The 21,875-nt window shown below is 37.2% G+C and overlaps 2 protein-coding genes across 2 annotated transcripts; both read right to left on the bottom strand.

Annotated features, from left to right (window-relative positions):
• Nucleotides 1-3,809: 3,809 nt before the first annotated feature.
• Nucleotides 3,810-11,522, bottom strand: chrdl2 (chordin-like 2). Its single transcript, XM_079248213.1, has 11 exons — nucleotides 11,406-11,522; nucleotides 10,950-11,062; nucleotides 10,748-10,841; nucleotides 10,525-10,670; nucleotides 9,454-9,547; nucleotides 9,046-9,107; nucleotides 8,378-8,546; nucleotides 8,071-8,259; nucleotides 7,795-7,968; nucleotides 7,534-7,626; nucleotides 3,810-6,982 (listed from the first exon to the last, which is right to left on the bottom strand). The coding sequence occupies exons 1-11, from the start codon at nucleotides 11,470-11,472 to the stop codon at nucleotides 6,849-6,851; spliced, it is 1,335 nt and encodes a 444-aa protein (XP_079104339.1). The 5' UTR covers nucleotides 11,473-11,522; the 3' UTR covers nucleotides 3,810-6,848.
• Nucleotides 11,523-12,615: 1,093 nt separating this feature from the next.
• On the bottom strand, nucleotides 12,616-19,809 carry spag7 (sperm associated antigen 7). The gene is made up of 7 exons (XM_079247251.1): nucleotides 19,706-19,809; nucleotides 18,233-18,300; nucleotides 18,051-18,139; nucleotides 17,889-17,973; nucleotides 17,700-17,789; nucleotides 13,816-13,972; nucleotides 12,616-13,712 (listed from the first exon to the last, which is right to left on the bottom strand). Exons 1-7 carry the CDS (start codon nucleotides 19,788-19,790, stop codon nucleotides 13,597-13,599), a joined length of 690 nt encoding a protein of 229 aa, XP_079103377.1. The 5' UTR covers nucleotides 19,791-19,809; the 3' UTR covers nucleotides 12,616-13,596.
• Between the last annotated feature and the right edge of the window lie 2,066 nt (nucleotides 19,810-21,875).

Consider the following 21,875-nt stretch of genomic DNA (forward strand, 5'->3'; position numbering starts at 1 on the left):
GTTTCAGAAACAGGATGGTCTTGAATCGGTAATCTGTAGGAGTCTTTGAGTGAAAGGGTGAAAGTGCCATGTAGTGTAAAGTGCTTTGAGTAGTCAAGATGACTGGAAAAGAGCTATTTAATAGTCCATTTACCATTCATCTACCTACAACAGTGACAATGCCGCAGTTCTTTTAAGTAGAAATTTCTTGCTAACAAGTGTGAAATAAATGGAGAAAATCAAAAGCTATATGTAAAAAGAAAACTGGTACCACTGCAGCTTCACTGGACCACTTACTAACAGAAAAACTGGGTACTGTGGAACAGAGATGGGTTGTGCAGATGCAAACTATTTTAGATTGCTTATAGATTTTAGTTTGTTTTTGTTTGCAGTTAATCTGGATGTGTGGCAACATATTCAGTTTGGTCATTACTATTCTGGATGGACAAAGGCTATTTGGTAAGGTTACTGTCTGCATCTGGGCACCTGCCCTTCTACCTGGCCACACCTTCCAGCAGGGCTCACAGGAGCAGGAGGGGGTTTGGAGGGCTGCACTAGGCTGCGAAGCCCCACTTTAGCTTGGAATCCTTTTTACATCTGTTTATAATAAACTGTATCTTTTATCACAACCTACTGGCATGTTCATAGCTGCTTCTCAGTGGAACTATCTACTCCCACAAATGGCGGATGAAAAGTGCTATCCAAATAAAGTTTGATTTGATTTGATCTAACACCACTACCCCTTTATAAATGGGTTTATACAATCTGACTTGCATTAATCGCCACCTATATATTACTATTCTGCACAGTTAAGATGAAAAACAGCTGTCTTTGCCCTGTTGTTCTTCACTCTGTTTCAAAGTTTGCTTTTATTCTGTCCTCAAACAACAGAACGGATGATTAGTTATGCACCCAGGAGAGAATGCGTCATTCAAACTTCAGCAAAGCCAATATGGAGTTAGTGGGTGTTGTCTATTACGGCCAGATGAACTGACCAGTCAGCATATATCAGGCTTTTTAAATAGGGGGGGGGCTCAATAACTTTACTTGTGATTTTTTTACAAGAATACAAGTAAATATGCAGAGCTTCTGTGGTAATTTCATAGAAAGTTCAAAACTAATCCTGTTGCCAAAAACATGTCATGAGAAGAGTAATAATAAACCAAAAAAGGCAAGGTCTGCTGACAAAAACTGTAAAGTAAAAAAAAACTATAAAATACATAAAGAGATAGGAAACTATATGTATGTATGTACATATATATGTATATATATATATATATATATTATATATTATATATATATATATATATATATTATATATATATATGTGTACATATATATATACATATATATATATATATATATGTGTACATATATATATATATACATATATATATATATATATATATGTGTACATATATATATACATATATATGTACACATATATATATATGTTACATATGTGTTTGTATTACAGAGTTTGTACAATATTGCTGGACCGGCTTGGAGAGAATAGAAAAAGGATAGAAAGAGAACAGAAAAAGAAAAAAATAAATTCATTTAAAAAAAGACAAGACAGCAGACAGAGAGTAGAGAGAAGACAGAAAAAACACAGCATAGAGATAGAGAGAGCATACATACTGCATATACATACAGCTGCCGCACAAAACCAGAGATCTCAGCATCTCCAACCTACCAGCCTCGGAAGGCACCAACCGACCATAAACTAATAGGGCGGGCAGACAGGGAAGGGGTGGGGTGGCAGAAGCAGACCCCAGAACAAAGGCCCACCGCCCCCACACCCACAGAAGATGCCAACACCCACGGACATACCACAGTTCCTCTTCACCTACACACCAATACATACACTCCCACTCACCATCATCCTGGCATACACACACATTTACACACGCACACACCTACAAACATACATGCACATCTAGACACATAGAGGCCCACAAACAAACATTGAGTCAACCCTCCAAAACCATCCTCCTGACCCCTACATCTCACCCACAGCCTTACTCCCCAAGGCCCGATCCTTGCCCCTCACCCCTCTCTACTTTACCACCCCTAAAACACCCCACCACAACCCCACACCCCTCTCACCTCTGCTATACCCCTATCCTAACCACTACCCCTCCACCAAACACCCCCACGCACATGCACCGCCACGGAGCCAACGCCTACCAACCCAGACCCGCCAGCGGCCTTGCCCCACCGCCACATGGCAACTTCAACCCCTGATCCACCCAAGCCACCCACAGGATGGGAAGCCCACCCTCCTCAGCAGTAAAGCAGCCAAGATCCCAACTCAAGAGCCCACCACAGACCCGCAACCAGCTCCCAAACCCGAGTGCAACAAGGTCACACTGTCCCCCCCCCACACAAAGTGATAGAGCTGATCATAGGGGACCGGAGAGAATAAAATTCATCCTATGGATGTTTTGAGGAGGCAGACATCATCTCATTACTGATGTCGTCTGAAAGAAGTTTTTTTTAACTGAACAATGCTTAAATTCTTTTTTTTTTTTCTTCCAATTTATGAGAATAGTTTTCTTTGCGATAAATAACGCAGTCAGGACAACACGTGCAGTGTTCATTTCCATGTTGATATCACCCAAGTGACCAAGTATGCACAGTGTGGCAGGAGCTGGGATTCTACATTTGAGCCATGTTGATAAATCTCTGCACACCTCAAGTTCAAACCAGCCAAGTTTTGAACTGGTGAACAGGACCATACAGCATGCATGTAGTCATGAGGTTTGTTATCTGTCCACTGTGAACACAGGTTAGATCATGCCAGACCCATTTGAACATTCTTTTTCCTGTATAATGTGTTCTGTGAAGAATATTGTATAAGTTGTAAGTTTGGGTATTTAATCATTGTTAATGTGTTTAAACATATTTGTGACCAGAGGATCTGAGTAAGGTTAATAGATATATCTGACAGTGAGTCAAAGTATCGTTCCATCACTGAAAAAAATTAACAATGTAATAGCATTAGGCTTTTTTGTAGCCATGAATACTGTAATTGCTTTAACATAATTTTCCCCCTGGTTTAAAGTGTAATTATATGATTATAGACACTAGTAAACTTCTGCTGTACAATATATTTATAATGGTTTCATGCAGGAATTTATCATCATTCAACTTTACAACTAACAATGTGTTCCAGCAGAAATTTAGCTGTAACTTAGCTTAAATAAAAACTTTAGCTTCAAGGCACTAAAAGCAGGGAACTGATAAACCAACAAATTTAGACCCTAAACTTTATATAGCTTCCACCTTCCAACTCTGAATTTATGAAGCTTGTGGGGAAAAACTGAAATGAAGAGAAAAATGAAATATTTTAAAGCACTTTTTACCAGAATAAATTCCACTCACAAATCTTTCAAAGAAAGAGGAAAGAGAAAAAAAGGTGTAAAACCAATCAGTTTGATCATATTAAGCTGTAAAAACAGTGTATGTTCGGACGATGCTGTGTGCGTATGATGTAGTTTTCTTTAACTTCTGCTTTTGATTTCCGTGTCTCCAGTAACATTTCATCTCCAGCAGTAATTCAGTTTATCCAGACTTCCGGAGCTTTATTTAATGGAAGCCTTCAGGCGTTGCCGGTGTTATGGCCGCTCTCCTGTAGCTGGTATGCAGATGACTGATGAATCAGCAAACCATTCACAAAACCAGCTTCAAGCTCTGAGGCATACCTTGTCTAGAGAACATATGTCAATTGTTGCTGTGTCTGTGACTGATGCTGAACATGCAAGTAACAGCCAGAAAAATAAAATCCACCAAACACAGTGTTTTAATGGTGTGAAACACCAGGGAGCACTTTATAGTTTTTCATAGCTGTGAGCAGAAGTACATGGTGCATTAAGCCAGATGAACTAAGTCCACTGCAAAATGCAATCACTGACAGTATGCGAAGAAGTAAAATGTTAAAGTATGAACATAAACCAAATTTTCCAGCTGCAAAAGATGGTAACAGCCGGTCTACATTTGACATAATAATAATACTATAATAAGGATTCAGAAAGGCTGTGCTTGGGCAGTCCACTACACAGATGTGAAAATATTATATACAGTATATATCCCTGCTGCTACTTGCTACTTCATGAAAAAAAAAGTATTAACACAGATCATACAAGAACCAGCAATATTCTATTTACAACAATTATGCTGATGCAAATAACATCCAATAAAAAAGACAAAGTTACATTCTGAATTAGTTTCATATCGTTGTCCAAAGGGATGCTGAGCCCCTCTGTGTTGTGTATTACTGAATAAACATGAAGATAAAGTTATTACAGTCCACACAGTTCCCATTACTCAAACACTGCCTGGCCAAAAAAAAAAAAAAATTACACACTAATATTTCAGTGTGCCGTCTTTAGCTGTGATTACTGCAGCGTGCGCTGTCAATGGTTTGATAAGCTTCTGCAATGTCACAGACTGTAGTTCCATGCAGTGTTGCATGAACTTTTCACCAAGAACTTGTATGAATGGTCTGACTTTCTCCAGAACATCCCAAAGATTCCCACTGGGGTTCAAGTCTGAACTCTGTGGTGGCCAATGTGTGAAAATGATGTCCCATGCTGCCTGAACCATTCTTCATAATCTGAGCCCAATGAATCCTGGCATTGTTATTTTTGAATATGGCTGTGCCATCAGGGAAGAAAAAAAATCCATTAATGTGATAACCCGGTTATTCAGTATTTCAGGTCGTCATCTGACCCCATTCTTTGCACACAGAATGTTGCTGAACCCTTCGCATTATGTGTGGAAATGTTCTTAGTTTAATATTAAACATAGTCCTCAGTTCTGCTGTAGTCTTTCTTCGATTTGATTTCACCAGAAGTTTAGTTGACCACTGACAACAATACTTCAACATTTTTACCATCAAAATTTCTTCCTCAAAGACATTGTGTTCCCACTATCCTTCCAGTTTTGAAATAGGTCTTTTTCCAAATGGCTGTTTAGGAAATGAGAAGATACTCATTGCATCATTTAGGGTTAAATAACTTGCTGCTAGCTGAAAGATAATCGTAAATGCAGTAATTATCCAATAGGAGGCTTGTACCTTAGTTAAAACCTGGTGACCCCTTTTCTTTTTGGCCAGACAGTGTGTAACCCCAGTTCCAAAAGATTTGGGATGCTTTGTGTAAAATCTAAATCAAAACAGAGTAGAATGTTTTTTCAAATCTCATAAATATTTTGTTCACAATAGAACATACAAAGTCTATGAAATATTTCTAAAAATGTTGGCTTTTCTGAAATTTGATGGCAGCAACATTTCCAAAAGTTGAGATGGAGGTGCCAAGGCAAAAAAAAAAAAAAGTAAAAAGGAACTGAAAAGTAATCTGTAAATAATGAGGTAAACAGCTCACTGATGTGATTGGGTAGAAAAAGAACACCTTAAAGAGGAAGCGCTTAAGTTTTGTTGGAAATTGTTTTTTAATTACAGGGTTTCAGAAAAGTGAAAGAAAAAATTGACCAATTGTAAAAATTTCAGAACGACGTTGCTAAATGTAAAACTGTGAGGACTTTTAAGATCCTCTATGGTACATAATGTCATCAAAAGACTTTGGCAACATCTCTCTGTGCAAGTGTGAGGTCCAAAAATCTCTTCTGACTCATGATCTTAATGTCCCAGATGACACTGCATAAACCAGGCATGGTTTGGTCATCACTGCATGGGACTGGAAAGACGAAGAGACATCAGTCTATGAACATAGTTCATCGTGTCATCCATACATGTAGGTTAAAGCTAAAACAAACAAGGAAAAGCCATGAGTGAGCATGATCCAGAAACACTGCCATGTTGTTTAGCTCAAATCTTATTTAAGGGTTAAATCTCATTGGACCTCATTTGTCCAAGTGGAAAGCTGTTCTATTGTGAACCTTACTGAAATATATACATTTTGTTTGAAAATAATAGGTGCCACACCTGACTAAAGAGAAAAAGGATCATATGGCTTGTTTTCAACACTCAAATTCTCTATTTCTGATGTTTTGATGGTCCATTAGTGCCAACCAAACTGACAACATCTGGAAAGGCACCATCAATACTAAAACAGGTTGATGATATGGAAGCCTTTGTTTTTCAGTCATATGCATTTCAGCAAGACAATGCTAAACTACTTACTGTATCTGTCACAATATTTCTCCATAGTACAAGAATCCAGGTGCTGCTTTAACCTGCATGGAGTCCGTCAGTTCTATTAACTAAAAACATTTGGCACATCATGAAATGCTCAACAAGATAAGCATGACCCAGGACTGAATGAGTGGTTCAGCACTCCTTTCTTCAGTTCACAGATGCTCACAATGGGGTAGATCCCCCATTTGTGGGAGAGGGATTCCACACAGGGGTGAACATGGCCCTGTCCTGTCTTGTCCTGGCCCTGTTGTAGCACCCATCACATTTTAGATGACCTCATATTCTTCATTAAATAGTAAAATTTTTCACTTTCAACATTCTGTTTTGTGCATTATGTTGTCTAAAATGTGCTTATGAGATTTGCAAATCATTGCGTTCTGTTTTGTTTTACAACATTGCATATGACATTTCTTATCTTCATTTATTTAAAAGATTTCAACATTATCCCTCAAATGAAACAACATTTAAATTATTACAGTTAAAGTGAAGCAACAATATAACTGTTTCCCATACTATGTACCCTAATTTTTCAGGAAATAAATGATATGATTAAAACCTGCTGGACAATACTGTATTGAGTAACTGATAAGAAAAAAATTAAAGATGACAGTTTCCCTCTTGCTTGAATAATATCCAAGTGCAACATGTATCAACTGATTATGTATGTAAGCCATATAGCTGATGGCAACACTGAAATCACAAGCCAAGGTTACGGTGAACACAGGCCCTCGGTGTGCTTGGAATTTAGGAAAGTCACTATCTCCCGAATGCCGTCTTCACAAACTGTGGCCTGAGGAGCTTTACTAAGATTCTCTCCTTCCTCTTTAAATTTTCTCCATGTCTCTGAAAAATTGACTTCCATTAATATGAATCTTACACACACATACACACACACAAACACAAGCAAAGGTGTAAAAGAAAAAATTCAAACAAGCCAGGTGACAAATGAAACCCAAACCCCGTATCTTTAGTTTGGATCGTGTGGTTTGGATCTGCTTATTCCCTTGAAAGGATAAAATATGAAGTTTTGCTTCAGCAACCACTGAAACTCAATAATGAAGCCTCAGGATGAGGAATAAAATTGACTGGAATGAGTGTTAACACTTTACACTTTACAACAACTAAATGCACTTGATATTTAAAAGATTCGTGCCTTTACATTGTAGAAAGACATAAGGTTTGTACTGATGCCAGCGAACCTAAAATCATTCCCTCTCAGCCACTTCTCACTGCAGAAATCTATAAAGTTTCCAGCTAAATGCTGCAATTTAACATCAACATACCGGTGTGAAACATTACATGTTGTTAAGTAACCATTTACTTTCTGATCATTTGTCACCCATCTGTTTAGAAATACATCTTACAATAATTTAAATACTGAGTGAAGAACAAACCTTCATTGAGTGTTGTAAGCAGTGTGTAATTTTCTGGATGGTCCGTTATGTCTTTTCTTTGAACATCACCAATCTCCATTTTTTGTAAAACGCCTGAATAAACGAAGAACACAGCATAACTGGGGCAGTGAATGCTTTAGGAAGATCCTGTATGTGAGGAAGATCAAGCTTCTCATCTAAATTTCAATCAGAAATTGAAAAAGCCTTTTTTTAAAAAGTAAAGAAAGTTCATGTGATACAAATGAGGAGAAGCTACATTACCGTCTATTATGTTCCATACTTGCACTTCAACCTCGGCAGTACTTTGTCTTTCCACTGCAATGACCTTAACTGTGTTAGGCGAGTCAACTTTCAAAGAGGATTCCACTTTATACACCAAGAGGTTATTTTTATACCCAAGATGGCACTGGGTCTGGTTGTTTTCAGCTTTACTCTCTAAAGAAAAAGAAAACAAGAGAAAAGCTGAGTGGATTGGGTTTGAAGCTAATTAGTAGCATATCGGTATAAACATTTATGTGGCGTGTAATGCTTGACTACCTGGACAAGTCTTGCAGCATTTTCCTGCTGATTTTATAGGATGCTGACATGGGTACTGGCTTGGACATGTGATGCGTTTGCAGTCCTGGAGGCCATCAGTACAAGTGCACAAGATGCATTCCAGGACCTTCCCCAAAACTGGATGCCACATGTCTCCATGAGAGTATGTCTTGCCATTGTATAAACAGACTGAGAGAAATGGAAAACATCTGAGCTTTGAGCTACATACGGAAACAATTGTAAATTTGCGAGGAAAGTGTCCATAACATCACATACCTATAAATGATCCATTTAGAGAAAGTCTTACCTCTTTGGTGTTTCCTCTGCAACAAAATCTTCACAGTGGTCTCCGAAGCCCCTTTGAGGTTGAGTTTATTGAGGCTCAGGCCCCTGGGAGAAAGCTTGACCCTGGGTGGAGTGGCACGGTCAGACCGCCCCCTGCTCTGCTCTCCAGAACACTGGTCAACTGAATGCCTCTGTTGTGAAGACAGATACGATTAAACACACTTACCCTTCATCTGTGCAGCTATTGGCTTTACTTGCTTTTTCATGAGCAATAGCTCAGGGAGCCTCACACCACGTCCTAAATCAAAAAGTTCATATCCTGGCTGCAGACATCTGAAACGCTGCCGACATATCAGATTTTTCCACCTATTCAACATACAACAACACAGCAACCAAGTGCAGTTGTTAGGGCAAATGCTCCACGTATCTAGAAGTTAAATCTCATGCAAAATGAATGTTTCATAACTAATCTGAACAAAGTAAAATTGAAAAGATGAGCCAAAGGATCCAATTGGTAAACTAACTGATTCACGTGTTGCCTGTTTCTTTCCTGCGGGACTTTAACCTGAGTGTTGTATTTAAGAAGTAATGCACTGCATTCAAACATATTTTCAAATACAGGGACCTTACACATTTAAAGCAGAGTCAAACATACAGTAGTTTCTTTATAAAAAACTTTTAAAAACCTACAACGCCCCTGTTCAGCTGCAGATTTCCATCTTCAGTTGATGAAGACCCACTAGCGCTATGATCTGCGACAAACCACATCAAAACCATGTGTGAGGAACATAATAGTCATGAAAACAACATAAAACATATATCATACTGATATTCATTACAAAATAGGATAATTTTACCTATTTGTTAGATTTAGGCCATAAAGATTATATATGTTTAATTAAATTTAACGTGTCTTACCAGTTTATAATGTGTATATATACACACATATATATATATATATATATATATATATATAGATAGATAGATAGATAGATAGATAGATATTAATCAGCCCAAATTTACATCTCAAATTCTTGATTAATACTTTTCCAGGTTGGAAACAGAAAAAGGAATTTTCTCCAACAGAATTTTGACTACCTTTACACACCAAACAGCAGGTATCTGGGAGAGAAACTGGTGAGGAACAGGTGATAGGCTGGCAGGTTTTCAACGCACAGAAGATGTTTCCATTCTGTGAAAAGAAATACAGAATTACGACACTCAATCATTGTGTCCAAAAAGATCATGGTTGCATGGTAATGCATTCAAAAACTTCAGGACACTCTTTTGTGCACAAAGCTGTGCTTTTAACAGTGACTTTGAAACAAATAAAAACTGACAGAGAAACAGCAATCTGATTAGCATCATATGTAATGTACCACAATATAAATTAGAAACAGTTTTCTCAAGTTTATCAATATTTCTTGTCGCATTTGATACTTATTAACTTCTCACATCTGACAGCTTTTTAAAGAACAACTTAGTGAGTTAAGTTTTGGCTTCATGTCTGCTTCTTGATGTTTTCCTCTGCTGATTTAAAGGAAACTAAGCCAACACACAAACAAATGCGGGATGTTTTCAACAGTGACTATTAAAATAAAAATGGAGTTTGTCAAAGCAGTTCCTTTTTTCAAGAACATTAGCAGATATAACAGCCTTCTTATGTGCCATAAAAACAGCATGCACAGCCAAAAAACTGCAGCACAATACACACATTAAAAACCTTTCACACCATTGAAGATATGATTTCACACATTATGCTGGACAAATGGCCTTTCCATGGTGGCTCCACTGATTTTGCACATGGTTAAAGTATTGGGGGAGCATAAACACATCTCCAAATTGTTATGGAAACATCGGGTTAAGCACTTTGGGGTTTTTATTTATTGCAACCCACATAAAAAGCCCTCATTGATTTTCTGCATTTTTCATGCCATGCCTGTCGAGCTATAAAACGTTGGCTTGCGAAGAATTTATATTTGCCCCAAATAGCAAGGATCTGAACACTGTTCTCCTTTTCTTTGTATTTTATAGTCTTCTGCCCATAAAGCACACAGTGACTTTGATCTGATGCAGCATTTGATTATTGATTAATGATAAAGCAGTTTGTTTAAAAAAATAAAAATAAAAAAATAAAATAAAAAAGAATGTAAACTGGATCCAACTTACAGAGCATGTGCACATGACACACTGATTGCTTTGCTTTGATGGAAATAGGTCGTGCTTAGTGAAGATCTCTCCTGACTGAAAAATACTTCCGTTATACCTGCAGGATTTCACCGAGGCTCTCAGTCCTGCAGGGACCCTGGGCTCATCTGAAGAGGACACATCACAGTCAGCTTCTTTCTCTGTAAAGCTCAGTTGATAAGGTGTTAACTTAAAGTCAGCCTACCTGTGCATCTCGGACAACACCGCTGAGGTTCAGCTATTGGATTTTCACATGGCAAGGCAGGACACTTGATTGTGTTACATTTCACATGGCCTGTCTAAGAAGGAGCAATATGGGTTTACAAGCACTCAGCAGCTCTGAATTCCCCAGTCAGTTAGGAATTCTGCTATTATATTCCTTTAGATTGTTAATGTTAGAAATGTACCTCTGTGCACACACAGCGCATGCAGAACATGAATCCAAAAGGCTCCAGATAGGGATGCCAGCTGTCTTCTGGGCTGTATGTCTTGTCTTTGAAAGTACAAACTACCCCAGAGCCTGGATGTCAAAGAATAAAAACTCCAAGTAAAAGTTTGTCAAGAAAACTAGACTTGAACGATCATCTCCAAATGGCACTGAAAGATTTTCTCCCCAAGACGAGCAGAAAACATGACTAAACTTTTTAGTTACTGTTGTGTTAGCATGGGGGGGAAAAAAGAAAAAGAAGAAAATCCACTACATCTGTGTTTTAGAGAAACGGCGAGCTCAAACGCGCGTAAAGTTGTGTCGTCGTTGGATTTGACGCATACGTTCTTTTTCTTCTCATTTTCCCCTTCCCCAAAAATAAAACAACATATGTTTTGATGAGGACAGAATAAGCATCAGCAGGTTCTGCTCTTACCTTTCCTGGGTTTGGGGTCCGCAGCTGCAAACCAAATGACAGAAATAAGCAAAAACAAGGGCTTCATTTTTTTTTTTTACATGTGCGTAACGGATTCTTCAACGCGCAATAAATATGTGGTTCTGCTGGACAGAAACTGCAGGACAGTGTGAAACAAGGATTTAAAAAAAAAAAAAAAAAAAAAAAAAGCCATTTTTGCTTTGGTTAATCTATGGCGCCTTCTTCAGGACACTTAGAGTGGTAACAGAAGATAGTTTACATGAGCACATGTATAAATCCATTATTACGCCTAATTATAATAATCTGTAAGAACCAGGTGAATGTATATAAAATTGTTATTAAAATAGGTCTAAAATCACTTGTTTTAAGATTAAAGCCTCTTTCATTGTTGCATTGATGCTTAACAATTTTCAAAATGGATTTTTATGTTTATGTCTAAATGCGACCTAAAACATGGTTGTTTTTAGAACATACTTGAAGCTAAAATAAACATATTACCATGCACCAAAAATACATGTGAACTTAATTTTCTTCAAACTTATTACAGCACATGTACAAATTTTCAAGATTTAAGTATTTATTACAACCATCCTGTCCTCTAAAAAAAAATAATAATAATAATAATTAAAAGAAATGTCTGAAACATGGATAGACCACTAAATTGTTTCAATGCAACGAGAACATAAATGAACAGTTCTCTTCATAATGTTTACATTTACAGATCATGACACCATTTCAATATCCCTCATGTGACATGCTGCCAGACAATTTAGGTTAGGTATACCCACCATTGCTTTTGGAGTTTAAAGGAATTACCATTGCATGATTCTACTTATTTCCTCCCTTCACAATAGTGCAGATAGTGTTCATGAGTGAACTTTTTTTCTTTGCATTTCACCCAAAATTTCATATCCCCTGTAGTATAAACATGTGTACTGGTGTATGAACTGAAAAATTGGGGACAAAAAAAAAAAACTAAATCACCAATCAAATCAAATGTAATAACGTATAAAAATGTAAATAGTTATTCTTAGTGACAGTGAACACGCGTGTAATCTTGTGTCATCCTAATGTTTTATCTATGGCAATCTTCATAGGATAATATGTCATATGTAACATAAATTTCTGTATTGAAACCAAAGCTTAAAGAAAATAATCTCTGCCTGGAGTGTTCAGACATGAAGGACAAACACGGGCAAAACATTAATACTAATCGCCATTTATTGACACGCATGGGAATAAAACAGTGCAACCACCTTAAAACAGACATTATGCAAATGAACTCCTTGTTTGGTTAAATATTTGGCTATGACAAATGAGAGACATGGAAGAAAACTTGATTACCAACAAGTAATCTGGTATTTGTACTAGTAATAGCTTGATGCCTTTTGCAAGTCATTGCATGGCTTTGAAGAAAACAAACATTAACGTTGGTGAGAGAGAGTTCAATCAGTGCAAATGCAAAGAACCAAAGAAAAATCCCAGACTTGATCGCGTTTTCAAAATGAATTAATTTGTATAATCTTAGACAGGCTTCCTCTTCAGATAGACATGGCATGCATCCAGATTCACAAAGTATAAAACTGACTAAAACTAAGAAATAGAAAAAAAAAAAAAAAAGCAAGGAAAGAGGCAATTTTTCTGTCTCGCTTTAAAATCTCCACAGAATATTTGTAACACTGTCGCAGGGTTTTTTCGCTTAACCATTTTCAAATCTGTACTGAAAAACTTCATGACACATGGCAAAGGATCAACATTTTAATAATAAAACATCCACTTAAAACAGTGATGACATATTTGCATCAAGATTTTAAAGAACTGCAAATGTTTTCTATTTTAAAAACCATGTGTAATGGTATCGGGTCACTTTACATATTTGAATTACCAAAAAAAAAAAAAAAAGAACTTTTATACCATAATGGTCCATAATTCTGTGTGAGATTCTTGGAAAGTCACAGTTAAATTTAAAACACCAATAATAACCCATTGCCTGGATCAGACAAACCTGAGTATCCTCCTCTGAACAGGATTTCAGATCACAGTCTTGTTCGTACAAGATTTGAAGCCTGTCATATAAGTTATACTTTTAAATATCTAAGGTACAGGATATTGCATCGTAGGATAAATGAGACTGCAGACAGACACACTAATGTGCTTAAACACAACCGCAGACAAAGCAAACAGTGGAGACTCAAGAGCTGCTGCCCTGTGCCACTGTGTCGTCGTCCCGCTTCTGCCGTTTCTTCGCTCGGATTTCATTCATGGCTTCCTCTATGGAGCGGGTGTCCCTTTTGTTTGCAACAGGTACTGAAGACACAGAAACACATAAAAAATTAGCGCCGCCGTGAATGAAGAGGATGTATCAAGGTAAAGTCATTCAGCATGTCTTAGGCACAGCTTGTCCACTCACCACAGCCGTAAGCCCTGTTGGCCTCCAGTGTGTGTGCTGCATCTTTAGCAGCTGACGTGCCAATCAGATGACTGTACTTGTCTCTGTAGTTGGAGTTGGGACATGCTTGCATCTTCTCTGACTGACTGGATGCTGCTTCTTCCAATGCCGCCTGTTCCTGCAGTCATAAGCGAAGTGAAAAACAGAGACTGTGAGAGACAAAACAAGAGATATGTGACACATCCATCTCTATTATATCATTGTTAGAGATTATCAAACGCCCGTATTAACTGCATACACTGGGTTTCCTTGGCACTCGTATCTTTTGTTTATGATATGGAGATGATTGTTCATGCCTTTATCTCCTCTAGACTTGACTACTGCAACTCCACCTTCCCTTGCTTAAGTGAGAAATGTCTTGGCCATCTCCAGGTTGTCCAGAATGCTGCTGCAAGTCTGCTTACTAAATCATCTAAATTCACTCCGGTCATCCCGCTACTGATCCAGCTGCACTGGTTCCCCATCATTCACAGAGTGCATTTTAAAACTTTGGTCTTAACTTTTAATTTAACTTTTAACAAGCCCTACACGATCAAGCACCTTGGTATATCAACAACCTTTTACAGCCATATGTTCCCAGCAGGTCTCTGAGATCTACTGACCAGGATCTGCTGGCTGTTACACAAACACGGCTTAAAACTAAAAGTGACAGAGCCTTCGCAGCAGTGGCTCCTTCCCTGTGAAACTCCCTTCCTCTCAGCCTGAGATCTGCAGTCGGCGATCTCTTTAAAAAAAAAAAAAAAGCAGCTAAAACACATCTTTTTAATCTTGCTTTTACTTAGTTTTGTTTTTATGTTTTATATTGTTTTAAGTTTTTGTGTTTATTGTAAAGCACTTTGGGATTTTTATCTTGAAAGGTTTTGTGTAAAAAAACATTTACCTAATCTTGTCCCTTTTTAAAAAATTCTTCTACTTGGATCTTGTGGTTACACTTTAGGCTGCACTGACAAATATTTTGATACTTAGATCATCGTTGTTGCTTTAGTTGTTTACAAAATATACTTTAAGTTAGTTATTTAATTTATTTGACTTGAAACTCATAACTTTTGGCATGAATATGAAGGTATTTACAGCCAACCAGGAGGAAAGATTTAGGAATTACACCTTTTTTATCAGCTTCAACAATTAACTCTGATCAAATGCATTGATCAAATTAAATACTAGGTGTGCCAGAACGTCTTTCAGTTAAATAAAACAAAATAAAATAATCTGTGTGGTCCTGGACTCTGACCTGAACTTCAGAAGTCACATTAAGACAGTTGTGAAGTCAACTCTTATCATTTAAACAAAACTTTACGTTTAGTTGACCAGACTGCTGTGACGCTCTCCTTACATGTTTCCCTAAAAAGTCCATCTAATAGCTCCAGTTAGCCCAGAATGCTGCTGGTCGAGTCCTCACTAAGACCAAAAACGTGGAACATTAACTCCAGTCCTCAGATCTTTACACTGGCTTCCTGTCTGTCAAAGAACTCACTTCAAAATCCTGCTGTTACTTTATACAGCAATGAATGGCTTAGGTCTCAGATTCATTCAGGATCTTCTGGTTTGTTATGAGCCAGCCTGATCTCTGAGGTCATCAGGGTTCCTCGAGCCAGAACTAAACATGGAGAAGTAGCGTTCAGCTTTTATGCTCCTCATACGAACAAACTCACAGAAAACTGCAGATCTGCCAAAACTCTCGGCTATTTTAAATCACGGCTGAAAACTGTTTTATTGCCATCTTTTGTCAAAATAACTGTTAATTCCTGGCACTGTAAATTGTATGCATTCAACACATCATGCATTTTATTTATTTTTTCTTACAGTTTGTTTAAATGCTTCCTGCACCCCGGTGTAATGCTTTCAATGTTTTATGCAAGGCACTTTGAATGGCCCTGTCCATGAAATGTGCTGTATGAATAAACATACCTTGCCATAACTGGGTAAAAGACAATAATTTCAGTGTGACATTTGCTGTAAAACCCCCAATGTGCAAAAGAATTATTCATATGGGAAACAAACCAATCAGAAAGACTCGAGGAAGGGCTAGGCTAACAGTTTCCTACATTCTAAGAACGAATAAGATAAGTTTATCAACACTAAAAGACCTGCAATTCACTGATAACAGTGATGGATGACGACAGGATCCTCTCCATGTTGGCATGTCGGTAAAGATTCTTCGTCTTTCAGGGCATGGCAACTCAAACAGCTTAAATACAGTAGGACAGATTTGATCTCTTTCTCTTGGGTCTTCTTGGTCCATCTTAAAAAACTTCTTCAGTTCTAACAGACTGATGGGAAGCTTCTGTGGTAGCATCCAGACTTTAAGTGTCAGATTTAACGGAGGAGGTGGCCTCAGACATCAGCTGTCTAAGAGCTCTTGCAGATCATGAGGAGCCATTAACAATGAAAGCTTTCCCTGCTGGGTTGCCAAACACCATCAGCATTAGGAGAAAAGAAAAACACTACTTGAGCCTACTACAAAAGTGACTTTCAAATCCTGGACAGAAAATACAATTTATGTGTTTAACAGGGTGGTAGCATGTATGTTATGCAATAATGGAAACCATAAAAACTGCATAGATAAAAAAAAAAAAAAAAAAAAAAAGAGTGCTTTATGCTTTGTGGCCACATTGCTTTTAAAAGATTTGATTGTTGTAGAGAAATGAAGTTGACAAATAAGAGGACATATTCATTTTAAGTTAGCTATTCTTCTGCACGTGTGGCTACTGTGAAAAACCAATAAGATCAGAATTGAAGAGTCATTTTTGGATGCGAGGAAGAAAATCTTTTAGAATTGAGAAAAGAAGTCCAGCTGTCGTATACTTAAGTATTTGATAAAGAAAAAAAAACCTTTGCAACAAGCAGTCAAGTGAAGAACGCTCTCCAGCTGGTACACATCACTATCAGGTTCACCCCACAGACTACACAAGAACAAATACAGACGGTTCAGCACAAGGTGCAAACCATCCAAAAGACTCAAGAATAGAAACAACATCAGAGAACTAAAAATATCATAAAGAGACAGAGCAGTACTATGACAGAATTCCTTGGACAAATGAAACTAAGATCAGCCCAAAACAGAAAGATGCAAGGTATAGAGAAGGTTTGAAAAGCCTTATGAAGCAGATGGCATCTATAAGACCCATGAAGATATTGTGATGACACAGTGCAAGCATGGCTGTCCATGGCACAAAGTCATTTGTCTCCACTGATGATGTGTCGGAAAACAGAAGCAGAGAAATGCAGGAAATACAATCTTCTCAAGTTCAACCAAATGCAGCTTAACTGCTGACAGAAGGGAAAGCAAGTCTGTACAACGATGTAGCATGCCATTCACAAATGAAAGCAACCTGAGTATTTTCGGAGAAGTAGTTGAATATTCTGAAATGGCCCATTTAGGTCCACTGATATGGACAAAAAAGGCAACATTTCAGTTGATAAGAAAGCTTAAGGCAGATCGCTCTACAGACAAACATCAAACACTAAATGAAAACTGCTGCACTATGGGAATTGCAAAATATTGAAAGGAAGAAAATCATGCTCTGTTCATGTCCACGAATCCAGATCTCTGGAAGTGGGAAAAAAAAGGCTCTAACATATTAAAGACCTGTAATTCAGACACAATTTACCCAATCTGGAACAAATTTGAATTAAAGCTACACTTTAAAACCCTTTTAAAACTGCAACTCATGCTTTGGTAAATAGACTGGGTAACCCAAGACTATATTGCATTTTTTATCTATATGTTTTACAAAGAAGCAAGATATTTAGGACTCTGATAGAAGACAAATAATTATATTAATAATGCATTGCTCCAGGAATACTCATACTTTTCAGTGACTATAAGAAGAATCCAGTCCTACTTTTAGTTTCCGGCGTTGCTCTGCCAGCTGAGGATCCCATTCCTCGCCTTTGCGATAGGCTTCCAGCTCCTCATCAGATGGAGCAAACTCCTGTCATAGTACAGAGGAATTAATGATTACATTTAACTACAATCAGCTTGTCACTAGATAAACTTCATAACACAATTTAATGCAACAACATGCTGGTACCTTCTTAAAAAGCATGACATAACGACTATCTTCATCCTCTCCAAATGAAAACGAGGTCAGACCAGCTACTTCTGCAACATCATGCCTTGGAAAGGGAATGCACAGGTTAGTGAAGGAAAGACTTTGTTTTCACCTTCAATTAGGTAATTCATTCATACTTACAATATACTCCTTTCAATCTTCCCCATAGGTTTGTATTTTCTTTTCTGTTGTGAACTGTCTTGAATGAAATCTGACACCTCTTTCTCCATCTGAGAATAACAATTAAAAATAGCATTAAAAGATAATCATTAGAGTTTTGGTTTTATACTCAATTCACTGTGAATTTGTACTAAACTTCTCACCTTTTTCCTGAACTCTGCTTTCTTCCGTTTCTCCTCCTCTTCCATCTTCTTAAGTCTAGCAGCTTGTTCTTAGGGAAACAGATGATATTTTTCACAGTTTATTTCTGATAGTGTAAATATATATATATATATATATATATATAAAAATATAATGTCTGACTGTGAACAACATATTGAGAATTATGGTTGGCCTACACTTTAGCCACAAAAAGGCTAATAAAGAGACATAATTGCTGTATTCAGAAAAATAATAATTCCAGATCATTTAGGGGCCGAAAAATACAAATACAGAAAATTGCATCATATTTTTCTTTATTGTGCGGATGCAGTGTTAAATGCACATAAATCATTGACAAGTTTGTGGACTGCTTTTGAGAAACATATTTCCTAAATGACAATTACAAACAGGAAATACGAAGTTCTCCATATATCAGATGGTTTACTGGAACAACTGGGCTGTTATGGTTGACAGCATTTTACAGAAAATATAAATGCAGAATAATTTAGCTGTTACGCTTTAAACAAATGGAATAAACTGCTAGTGGAGAATAAACTCTCACCAAATGTAGAAACTTTTAAGTTAAAAACATTTCTTTTCTCATGCGCCTATGCATGACATCTGCACAGCAACTTTTAATTAATTCTGCCTTTAATAATCTTAACATAATTTATGATTTTATTGTGATTTTGCCATTTGTATTTTCTTTTATGCTTTTTTTGTGATCATTTTAATGTTTCATGTAAAGCACTTTGAAAAGTCTTGTATATATAAGGTGCTATACAAATAAACTTGCCTTGCTTAATGGTTATTGCTTTTCAATCTGAAAGTATTCAAGAAGGCTTTGAGTAATTTAACCATTTCTCCTTTATTTTATCAATTTGTTAGGATAATGCACATATTATATATATATATATATATATATATATATATATATATATATATATATATATATAATTAAAAGTCCTATTATTACTGTATGTCGATGCTAATAATTAAAATGGATAACTTGTACTAATGTCTGTGTTTACTATTATTTTTGGCAGGGAGAAGGGGGAGATTAATAATATCTGGATCTGATACTTTAACAGGAAGAAGTCACAAGGAATCGGCCCACTGAGGTGGCGTATTTAGTTCTTTTATGTTTTGATGATACCCTGGACATAGCATATAAAGCTTGGCCGGTTCTGTCAGGAGGTTTGTCTTCCAGCTGCTCTGCGGCAGGTTTCATCCATAGACTGTATAGAAAGGATTCATCGCACGCAAAGGCAGTACGGTTTTTAGGAGGCGGTGCCAGACAGACTCGAGCCAACCAGCGCTTTACTTGAAAGCTCCACTGGCCAATCACAGGTCAAAAAAGGGTTCGCTCGCTTGTCCTTTTAATTTGCACTTAAACGTAAATCTCAAATCATATTTACTTCCATTCAGTCATTCTAACGCAAAATTAGTCCGTCGCTAGACAATTTGTGGTGTACCTCTTGCCTTTCGTCGGCTTTCCTGGTCGCCGACAGTGGGAGGTTTTTCCATCGAGTTTAAGATTGAACCTAGGAGGTCCGCCATCTTGGAATGATAGCGCAGCCTCGTCGTTGCGAACCGCAGCTGTGCAGGTTACGCATGCGCAAATGAGCGGAATTTTTTTGGCCCTGACAAAACCCGCAGCAGAATAATATGTCGCCCCCTTGTCGCAGAAGATGGTATTACAAAGAAGAAGCAAGAAGCAACACAAGTAAAGGCATATAGCACGTTTTCTTTCTTTCTTGACACTGTCTTCCTTACCTCTACAGGTTTCTGATCTACACATGACTGCAAATCAGTACAAATTTAATAATTTACTTAACTTTGTGTATTTAAACGGGTTTTGAATGCTTGTGATGTAAAAAAAAAAAAAAGTTTTTCTTTATGTATGTAATCACCCAAGGAATTATTTTACAAACTACACTAAATTTCTTTGTGTGTGAAATGTACAATACAAATAAATATTTTTGTTTTTTTTGAAAACATTGACTTTTGAAAACAAGGTAATCTTTTTCTTTTTTGGGGGGGGTATTTACACAATTATGGGCACATCATTTTAGCAAAATAAAATAAAAAACTAAATAGTTAAAATGCTACATAACTCATGTGATACACAAGATTCTGTCGCTCTATTGTCGTTCTTCTGGATTTCTGCTCTTTCAAGGAGAATACGTAATGAAAGCTCAAAACAAAAGCAGGTTATTTCATCGTCGTACTTCATTTACTTACTTCAAAGTTGAAACCTAAACTTTACAATGCACGAGAATAATTCTAGAATAATATCTTCATTGATATCTTTAATAATATCTTTATTTCTCAATATTTTCTTCATCAGTTAAACTTCTCTTTATAAGAGGCAGTGTGTTATTAGATACTAAGCAGCATCATTTTTTTAAAAACAAAAGCGATACCTGTCACTAAAATTATGCTCAGTTTATCATATCCACCTGTATTCACCCATGCACGTTTAAAAGAGAATAAACATTCAAACAACTATCTTTATGTAAGCACTAGGTGGCATGCTGTACATGTACATGTCCGCGTGTTCATGCCTTGTTATTGTTTTGTTAACAATCCTTCCCTGCGTCACAGGGGCAGCATGTTTTGTGTGATTATAGTTTCACAGCATCAGCAATAACAGATGAACTACTGACATTTTCAGATTAGGATAGACAACTTTGAACAAGACTTCCCTGAAACACAGCAGGACAGATAGAATTTTACAGCTAATGTATGTTAAAACATGCAGAGTTTCAACCGTAATTGTAGTTATTGCCGCCCTTGTTTTTAAGTGGTCTTTGCTGGTTAATGTTCACTTCCACCCACGGGGTGTGTATGTAAGTACAAGACAAGACAACTGCTCCTGTATATTTACATTTCTGTAAAGGTGAAGTGTGCACAGACTTTCTATCATCACACAACATGCTGACTAATAAGCCATTATTTTTCTTACAGAGTACATAAAATTACAATTACAGTTTCCTGTAAAATGCCGAAAAGAAATCTCAAGAGGTTTCATGTGTTATCTAAACTGAGTAAACTGACAGTCCTGACCACCAGCCAGACCACCAGCCCCTCTCTCATCGTTCAGCACTACTCTGTTATTGTGATTTGGACAGACAACAACAGACTCCTCCCCCATATTTGAAATACTGTATAAATGCAGCTACAGCCTGTCAGCAGCAGAGTTTGAAAGCTTATAGGTGCCCAAACATGAAGGGACTGAGCTTAGTTCTCCTTGTGCTTCTCTTGATGCTTGCAGCTGGGGAGGGTAAGGAATGGCAGATGCTCAGAGGACACTGTCATCATATAGACTTGTTTCTAAGAATTATAAGCCATCTGCTTGTTCACTTTTAGCTTTTAACTTATGTGATTAAATGAAAGTGTCTGTTGTGTGGCAAAGTCATTATTTACTGGAACTATTGGAATAAATGTGTTATCTTTACTAATTTCCATCTGCAGAAAAGGATCCAGAGATGCAGTACTGGACCTGTGGGTATAGAGGACTCTGCAGACGGTTCTGCTATGCCCAGGAATATATTGTTGGGCATCATGGTTGCCCTCGAAGATACAGGTAGACCTATAAAATTAATTTTGAATAGCAGAAACAAATCACAAAAACAAAAACAA

The sequence above is a fragment of the Telmatherina bonti genome, assembly GCF_933228915.1.
Source record: "Telmatherina bonti genome assembly, chromosome: 10".
NCBI lineage: Eukaryota > Metazoa > Chordata > Actinopteri > Atheriniformes > Telmatherinidae > Telmatherina > Telmatherina bonti.